This window comes from Chiroxiphia lanceolata, chromosome 12, assembly GCF_009829145.1.
Source record: "Chiroxiphia lanceolata isolate bChiLan1 chromosome 12, bChiLan1.pri, whole genome shotgun sequence".
NCBI classification, from domain to species: domain Eukaryota; kingdom Metazoa; phylum Chordata; class Aves; order Passeriformes; family Pipridae; genus Chiroxiphia; species Chiroxiphia lanceolata.
In genome coordinates this window covers 20,955,864-20,965,130 of record NC_045648.1, presented here as the reverse complement: position 1 = coordinate 20,965,130, position 9,267 = coordinate 20,955,864, and the positions used below count along the sequence as shown (strand labels likewise).

The 9,267-nt window shown below is 40.9% G+C and overlaps 1 protein-coding gene across 1 annotated transcript; it reads left to right on the top strand.

Moving 5' to 3' along the window:
- Positions 1-1,597: 1,597 nt before the first annotated feature.
- MPHOSPH10 (M-phase phosphoprotein 10) lies at positions 1,598-9,238 on the top strand. Its single transcript, XM_032699749.1, has 11 exons — positions 1,598-1,765; positions 2,285-2,927; positions 3,734-3,885; positions 4,309-4,480; positions 4,780-4,921; positions 5,333-5,400; positions 6,139-6,276; positions 6,487-6,597; positions 6,824-6,931; positions 7,419-7,649; positions 9,024-9,238. The coding sequence occupies exons 1-11, from the start codon at positions 1,665-1,667 to the stop codon at positions 9,171-9,173; spliced, it is 2,016 nt and encodes a 671-aa protein (XP_032555640.1). The 5' UTR covers positions 1,598-1,664; the 3' UTR covers positions 9,174-9,238.
- Positions 9,239-9,267: the final 29 nt, after the last annotated feature.

Here is a 9,267-nt window from a genome sequence, read left to right as displayed (position 1 = left end):
TACAAACAGCTTGTGCCATTTCAAACCTGGTAATATGTGAATAATTAAAAGTGCAGATCAAAGTCAGCAGTCAAAATGGATATTTAAAAGTCCCAATATCTGACACCTTCAAATTCCACCCCAGGCTGTAAAGTGTTGGGTGTGTTTCTGATGTGCGGAGCAGTGCAGGCACAGGTCACACTGCTGGCTGGGCCCTGCTCCACACGATGGTTTGTTGAGGGTGCAAAGGGACAGTGAGAAGACACACTGAAGTACCATTGCAGGGCATTGTCTTCTCTACACTGAACAGACTTCATCTGTTGGTAAGAAGGAAACACGAAAGCAGCAGAGGCAGCACCAGTGCTGGAGTTAGAAGGTTGGTCACAGTTGCTGAAGGTGCTCAAGGGCTGCGGGTGGCTGCAACCACAAGGGTAAAGGAGTGTAGGGCTTAAATTGACTTTATAAAATAAACTTTAAGGAAACTGTGTGATGTAACAAAGCAACAAGTTGAAGAGCAGTTGGCAGTGCTGTGCTGATGGTGTAGGGGTGTGAGTGCATTCCTTGTTAGCCTGAGCCAGGTAACGTCAGAGTTTTGCTCACAGAATGAGCTGGAAACGTGTGCATCCAAAGTAGCCATTGTATCTAGGTCCACAAGAGAGTATGGCGTAATAAACACTTAAAGAAAAGCACCAAGATCAGTGTTTACAAAGCCATAGTCTTGTCTACTCTCCTATACGGCTCCGAATCATGGGTCATCTACCGCCACCACCTGCGTCTCCTAGAACGCTTCCATCAGCGCTGCCTCCGTACAATCCTTAACATCCACTGGTCAGATTTTGTGACCAATACATCTGTACTTGAGCAAGCAGCTGTCACAAGTATTGAGGCCATGTTACTGAGAACGCAGCTGCGATGGGCAGGGCACGTCTCAAGGATGAAGGACCACCGCCTCCCTAAGATCCTGCTCTATGGTGAACTTGCCACTGGCTGCCGCATGAGAGGAGCCCCGAAGAAAAGATTCAAGGACTCCCTGAAACAACATCTCAGCCTTGGCCATATTGATCACCATAACTGGTCTACTCTGGCCTCCAATCGGGAGGCCTGGAGACACACCATCTATAACGCTGCGGAAGCCTTTGAGAACTCACGCAGGATCACTCTCGAGGAAAAAAGGCAACGCAGAAAGAACCGTGTCTTGCAAAATACACCATCTAAGGAGTCTTTCTGCTGCGCCTTTTGCAATCGGATATGTCTATCACGTATTGGCCTCATAAGCCACCAGCGTGCCTGCTGCAAATGTGGATAGTGCCTTCACAAATCTTCGTTCGCGAAGCCTAGCCATGATGATGATCTAGGTCAGAGACTCCAAACTGTGAAGTAGGATGACTGTATTTGCTGTATTTAGAACAGGTTTTCCAGTGCCGATGAACATCTCAGTCTATGGCAACCCTGCGCCCTTCACGGGGGAAACCGACCGCCGCCGCAACTGCAACCCCTGCGGGCGGCCCACGCGCTCCCGAGAGCCGGCCCGCGGGGCGGGAACACCGCGGCCCGGGGGGCGGGCCGGGCCGGAGCTCCGTGGCGGAACTGCTGTGCGCGGAACCTCGGCGGCGGCCGCGGGAGGTGCCCGGTCCGCCCGGCGGTGGCGCGGGGGGCGGAGCCGGCCCGCACGTGTCGGCGGAGCGATGGCGGCGGGGCCCGTTTCGGGTATCCCGGGCATCCAGGGCATCCAGACGGGCCTCAGGGTAACGGGAGCGGCCGCCGCGCGCCCCGAGCGCTTCCTCAGGTACGCGGCGGGGGGAAGCATTGGTAGCGCTAGAGAAAAACTCGGTGTAAAGGCCGAGGAGGGAGGCAGTCACCGTTGAGGATGAGGCTGTGGTGGAAGGCAGTCACCGCTTCAAAACCAAAGGTCTGGGTCTCGGGTGTTTGAGGTGTTTAGTGCTGTACTGTTTACTCCTGGAGCGCTTAAATGTGATCGACATATTGTAAGATGCAGCTAGAGAAGGGTAGAGTGTTCTGTGCAGCTGCTGCTTCATACACAAAGTGTAATGAAGCTGAAAGGATTAGGAATTATGTCTCTATTTCTAGGAGTGTGTAGTGGCAGTACTCCAGGAGATGTGTAGAAGGTTAAGCCACCCCAATAGTTGTTGAGAGCTGCTGTTCTGTAGCACCAGAATGCCTAAGCAGATGTGACCATGCGATAACTTCATGGAAGGTGTAAAACGAATCAGAGCTGGTAAAATCTGCAAAGTAAAAAACTAATACGAACTTGTGCTTTTAATTTTCTTTTTTCCCCTGCTCTTAGTGTGCAAGAGGGACTGGCTGCCAACTTCAGAGCATTGACAAAGACTCTCTATGATTTGAATAAAGGAAACCACATCGTGCCTGGGGGTCCTCTAAAAGAGCTGGTGATCGAAAACTTTGATGAGGAACAGATTTGGCAACAACTGGAGCTCCGGAACAGTGCAGTTCTCGATTTCTTCAGGAAATCCATTGCCAGGGATGCCAAGGATGACAATCTTTGTCTTCTCTCGGACCAGGAAGAGGATGGCTCTGATGCAGAGCCCAGCAGTGAGGAGGAATTGGAAGACAACATAATGGAAGCAGAAGCTGAACAGAAGGATGTTTATACAAAAGATATAACTAAAGCTAAAGAAAAGCAAAGTAAACTCAGAGAAAGCATAATGCAGAAATGCAGTGATGAGGATTCTGATATTGACTTTGATATTGAAGCACTGGAGCAACAAACTAAAACAGCCGAGGAAACCACATTGAAAAAAGCGGGAAGAAAATCTGTAGTGGATGACAAGTTTTTCAAGCTGGCTGAGATGGAAGCTTTTTTAGAACAGGCAGAGAAGGAAGATGATGATGATGAAAATGATATTAATTATTTTGAAGACATTATCTCAGATGATGAGGCAGAAGAGTCAGAAGACGCTAAAGTTAAAGTAAGAATATTAGTAAAATAATTTTCTGATATCTCTTTTCTTTTACATCAAGATCTGGTATCTGTTAGGGTGACTATAAACTGTTGAACTCCGAGTAGAAACTACCTAGTTAAGTTTGCTGAGGTGACTAATGACTCCTTCTGAAGCTTTACTTTAACAATGTATTTAACATGTATATCTGGTAAGAAAATGTCCTAGTGTGGAAGAATATAGCATTCTGTTATTCCAGTCGCTCCTTAGATGGGTCTTGGGTCTTTTGCTTAAGTAAAGGAAGAGATAGTATGTGACAAGGAATAAACCACTTTGCAGAATTGGGGACCCAACAATGAAAAGGTTTGTCACTCAGCATTGGCAGCTGGCAGGTACAGATCACAAAGGAGACTGATGCAGAACAAAGGGCTTTTTCCAGGGACACTGCTTTGTAACTCTGACATGGCTTAAGCTGATGAGTAATTGTTTGAAAAATAAATCTTTTGTTATTTAATATTACCAGAGATTCTTACTAGAAGTAAGAAATGTACCCAGGGAATTTGTGTGCATTCCAACACGTATTTGGCAAAATCTAGCACTCCTTGACTTCCATATATTCAAGTGGTAGGGTATTTTAAATACTTGTAAAAGAAATAAGTTTTACTAAGATGCCCCACCACAGGTCAGTGCTTCACTAAACTGAATTACTGTTCCACCAGTAGTGCCATTCCCCAGGCACTAAAGGCTTCAGAAGAGAGGATACCCTTGGATATCTGTCAGTCTTAACAGCTGCCATTTGTTGTTTGTTTTTTTCCTTTTCTCTCTCACCTTTTTAGCCAATTAAAAGTTCTAGAGATATGACATACAAAGATTTCTTTGATCCAGTTGATGGTGATGATGGTGACTTAGTAGGTAATGACGTTGAAGATGGTCAGGAAGGGGAATCAGACAGTGCTATTGAAGAGCAAAATGAAGAAAGTATGTCTGAGTAAGTATTTGCATTATTTGCACTTGAAAATGTCCTCGTAATTTTACACTGAGTTGAAGCAGAAAAACCAGTGGGAATGCCAGGCTCGCTTTCATGGTTTGCCATTCTCAGTTAACTGTTGTATGTGCATGGTTTGCATTATCACTTTATTTCAGATTGGTTTGTTTACCTTTTTTTGGAGTATTGTCTCTTGATATTTATTTGCATAAAGCATTTAAGAGCTGTAACTTCATTTTTTTGAAATTATTTTAATTATCTAGAAGTTTCCCTAGTGTCCCCTAGCTTTAGGAGGGATCTTTGAAATGTGTGGTATTTCTGAACTGTGAGTTATAACAGGTGAACGTCTAAGGGCTGAAATATCTTCATGTAAAAAACTGTAGCGGTTTTTCAACCTTTATTTGATCTTAAATTTTATTGTTACAGGTTTGAGGATATGGATGAAATGGTGGAGAATATGAGAAGTAAAGAAGCATCTAAAAAAGTTACTTTTAGTTTGCCAGATGACAGTGACACAGAAGATGTGACTGAAATGCAATTAGAGAAGGGCATTGAGCCCAGTGAAACAAAGTCATCTTTTGAGAAGAGGCAGGAGAAGGTAACTGTGTGTCAGTTTTCATTGGGGTTTTTTATTTTTATTTTAATTTTGCTAATACTTCAAAACAATGGCAAATATTTTTCTTACTGGTTGTGTAATTTGTTCTGGCAAGTATGGAGAGGGTATTTACAATGTAAGCAAAAAAATACGGCTTATCTACATCAGATATATATGCAATCATATGTTCCCTCTTTTTTATATGAGGAGGGGTTAGAAGGACCTGAAATAAGTATTAATTTCTTGCCTTGAATTTATTAGTGAGCTCTGTTTTAAACTTCTTAGGAAATTGTGTTTTTCAGATGAGCAAGAAAATAAAAACTTTAGAAGAAGAGTTGTTAGAGGAGAAACCTTGGCAGCTTAAAGGAGAAGTGACTGGACAAAAACGACCTGAGAACAGCCTTCTGGAGGAAACAGTGCTCTTTGACCATGCAGTCCGAATGGGTGAGTAGTGGGAGAGGGCTTTCCTGGAAGCATGTTGGGTACCACGTTGAGTGTTCTTCCCTTTGACCTTGCTGAAAACACCTGAGACTCAAGAGCAGGGTAACAAAACACCAAGTTAAACTTCTTCATGGGATTTTGAGGTGGTCCATTTTCACGGGGGAAGCTACAGGAAACTATAGTATTTTTTGTTAATTTTTAATTAAACTGAAAGTTCATTAATTCAGTGACAGATTTAGTAATTTACAAGCCTTACATAATATGACTTCTACTTACGTTTACTTACTTCGCCTTCAATTATTACATTTATGTAAAGGTTTTACTTTCTTTTTCTATTGTTTTTTCTTTATAGAACAAAAGGTATTTCTTGCTGGAGAAACACTAATCTTAAAATTCTTCTCTTTCTCCTTTCAGCACCTGTGATTACAGAAGAAACTACTTTTCAGCTTGAAGATGTCATTAAACAGAGAATATTGGATGAGGTCAATATTACCTGACTTGTTCCTTCCTGTTTAGTTCATAGATTTCATTCACAGGGCACGTTCCAAGGATGAAGGACTTCCAGGTGTAGAATTATCTGAATTTCTGAAACTGGCTGTTTTATTCTTCTGCCTTGATCATTGTGTCTTTAGATTTCTAGGACGCCCTATTTTTACATCACTGTTATATGCCAGATTTTGGTGTGCTTCAAAAAATGAGTGTTTGCAGATAAAACTGTAAGGAGTTTATTAGGAATATAATGCCAGTCTGTAAGTTTTGGCTGTTACCATCTGTAGTGCTCTGAGCATTCTGAATACTGATCAAAACTCAGTTGTTTACTTCATTTTTCTTAAAAGCCACTGCTAAAAAAATTGTATTGTTTACTTTATTTTTCTTAAAAACCACTGATAAAAAATTTGTATCTCACAGCTTGTTGAGACTTAGTTGAATTAAAAAAAATTGGCACATATGGGGGAGAGTTTTTAAGTACTTAGGAAAATTACACATTTGTTACAGGTTGTGCCAGAATTCACTAAAAACAAGGACACAAGCTAGAGTTATAACTTTTATTACTTTTTTTGTTTTTCAAATGGAAATGTGAAACTTCCTGAGTTTTTGGGAAGCCACATGCGTGAACTAGTTAGCATGCCAGATAAGTCATTGAAAAATGTTCTAAATAAGCTGTACCACCTGATACTTGACTGTAGTTGCATTTGGTCATTACTTTGTCATTTCCTCAGGCGTGGGATGATGTGGTACCAAAAGAAAAACCGAAAGAGGAGGCTTTTGAATACAAGAAACGTATCACTTTGGATCATGAAAAGAGTAAGCTGAGTCTTGCTGAAATCTATGAGCAAGAATACGTGAAACTTCACCAGGTAACAGAAACAGTGCCTTTCCTTCAGGTTCACACCACATAATCTTGAATGTTCATTTATACACTGCTAACTCTGCTTACAGAGTTTTCATCTTTCTCTTGGTGTTCACCAGTGAAATGGCTCCTAGTTGTACGTTGTGCTGTTATCAGTCTTACTAAAGTAAAATACCTTTAGGAATGCTGTTGCAGTAACGTTGCATTATTAATGCAGCAAAAGACTGAAGAGGAAGAAAATCCTGAACACAAAGAAATTCAGGAAATGATGGACTCACTCTTCCTGAAGCTGGATGCACTCTGTAACTTCCACTTCACACCCAAACCAGTAAGTACATAAGTTTCATAAAGTTGGGTATCCCCCCGTTTTTTAAACTGCATACTTCAAAATATATTTCGGAAACGGAAAGTAAAGTAAACATTGATGTTTACTGAGCTCATTCTTACTTCACATTAAATGCACTGTGATTGCCTCTAAACAAACCCAAACACTGGGTATCTTCAGTTAGTGTGAGCTGCTGTGCTCAGGCTTGAATGTGTCTCCTTATTTCCAGCCGGTACCAGAAGTTAAAATAGTTTCCAACCTTCCAGCCATAAGTATGGAAGAAGTGGCCCCTGTTGCTGTCAGTGATGCTGCTCTCTTAGCACCAGAGGAGATCAAGGTAAGGATCAAACTGCATAAGGATGGAGAGAGGATCTGTGTTGTTTACAGAAGGATGTTTACTGCCAGATCAGTGGGAATTCTGCCCCTTCCCACCCTGGTGAGTGGTTCCTCACCTTGTGGACCTTCTTGCCTAGCATTTTAGTGTTGGTTGTTGTTGGGGGTTTTTTGGGGGTGTTTTTTTTTTTTGCTAACTGAAAGGTGGGGAAAGAGTTCATTTTATTTGGTGCTGTAATATTGTGCTGTGTTTTTGATCTTGACTATTACGTGATGCTAACTGTTTTCCCAACATGTGTATGGGTATTTGGAAGGTGAAAGCTAAATGACAGTAGAGAAGAGCAATTAGCATGTCCTCGATCAGTTGTACAAATCTCATTTCCCAGCTTTTCCCAGTTTTTGGCCTTTGCATTAATCCAGCCTTGCCTTGAGCTGGCACTCACTTGAAATAATGAGACAGATTATGGACCTAGGGATCTTGTTCACTCTAGGAAAAGAACAAAGCTGGAGATGTAAAAACAGATGCAGAAAAGACTCCCACAGACAAAAAACGAGAACTAAGAAGGAAAAAGCTCCACAAACGTATGAGGCGAAGGGAGAGGGAGAAACGCCAGAAGCTTCTTGAAAAGATGAAACCAGAGCAAAGCACAAAACTCAGCAAAAAAGCTGCTGCAGCAAAATTAAAACAGCTCACAAAAGAAGGCAAAGCATCTCTGCTCAAGGTAAGACAGTCTAAGTTGGAGCTTCCCAGCTACAGAATATTAAGATCCCAAGGATAGACAGTTTTAGCTAGAGAGAAAAAAGGTTACTATATCCCAAAGAATTACAAAGTATAAGGTTTGTTCCCCTCTCATCCCTCTTGTCACAAGTCTTTCTTCATCCCCTCAAAAAATCTTGCACAAGGATAGAATCTGTGCTTACCCCCCTAACCCTGTGACCTTATGTGTGAGCAAATATAAAGGGTAAGTGTAGCTGTTGCAAAGAAAGAGGGAGGAAGGCACAGAAAGCGCAGATGCATATTCCTTTATTATTTATGTTTCTTTTTTATTCTCCCTTCCCCTTTCTTTCCCTTGTGTTCTTTTGAACTGCAGTTTTCTAGTTGTAGCTGTCTTATGCAAAGTAGGGTTGAATGCCTTTTAGTCCTGATTTTGTTAATTATCCTGACAGCATGATGTCAGTGTTGAGGCCTGAAAATATACAGCTCTTGTAGCACTTTGCAGTGACCCCCTTGTTAATAATGCATATTTATGTAGATGGTACTGCTGTAATTATGATACATCATTCCTAAGTGGTTCTTTAGAACCTTTAAAAGCTTACTCAGAGTATGGAATATATTTGAATTTGTAAGCAGCTTAATATTTAGATATGCAAAACTATGAAAAAGCTCTATGATACAACTACTTTATGTGAAAGTATGTTCTCAAAGCAGAAACGATTTTGTGTGAGGTACTCCTTTTTGTGGTGTTCCTGCAAATAAAGCATGCTCCTCATTTCCTTCATTTAAACCATTCCACTTGATTAAGTGGGAGTACTTAAATGCACAATTGAGATTGAGGTTTCTGTGTTCTTTCTAAGATTTGAGTAACTGAAGCTGTGGTGTAATAGAATATTCCTGGTTAACTTTGTCCTTTTTGTGGAGCCCTCCCTATAATCTCATCAGACTGATTTTGTTTTGCATGCTGTAAAACAGTAAACTTGTGCACCACCTATGATGCCTTATAAATTAAATGTTAAAAATCTCTGAAATTTGGAAGTATTAGAAACTAACAGGAAAAACAACTTGGTTACTTCTAAATGTGCTTACCTTTTCAGAAGGCAAGCAGAACACAAAATACAGATATCCAGTTGTAGTTCATGACGTGCAAGGATTTGTTCTTGATGCCTGCTCTCACCTGTCATGCTAATTGCTGTTTAGAAAGGGAATGTAATCTTTAGATAGCAGGAGTGGAATAAAAATGTGGGGGAAAATAACCTTTGAAAATGAGTTACCTGATTTTTTTTAAGTCAAATACCATTATATGTGAGTAACTAGTAAGTAATACAGTGGCACTGTTTGTACATTTCTTGGTTATAACAGATCTTTTGTCCACTGACAGGATGAAGGTAAAGACAAAGCCTTGAAATCATCCCAGGCCTTCTTTTCTCAACTACAAGATCAAGTAAAAATGCAAATCAAAGATGCAAGCAAATTAAAGAAGAAACAGAAGAAGGAGAAAACACTCTCTGTTCATAAATTGAAGTTGTAATTTACCTTTTTATATATGTTGCATCTTGTATATATTAAAATGTTTCTTCATCAATGCTGAATTTGGCTAGGTTTTATTCTGTGCTGATCTTTAA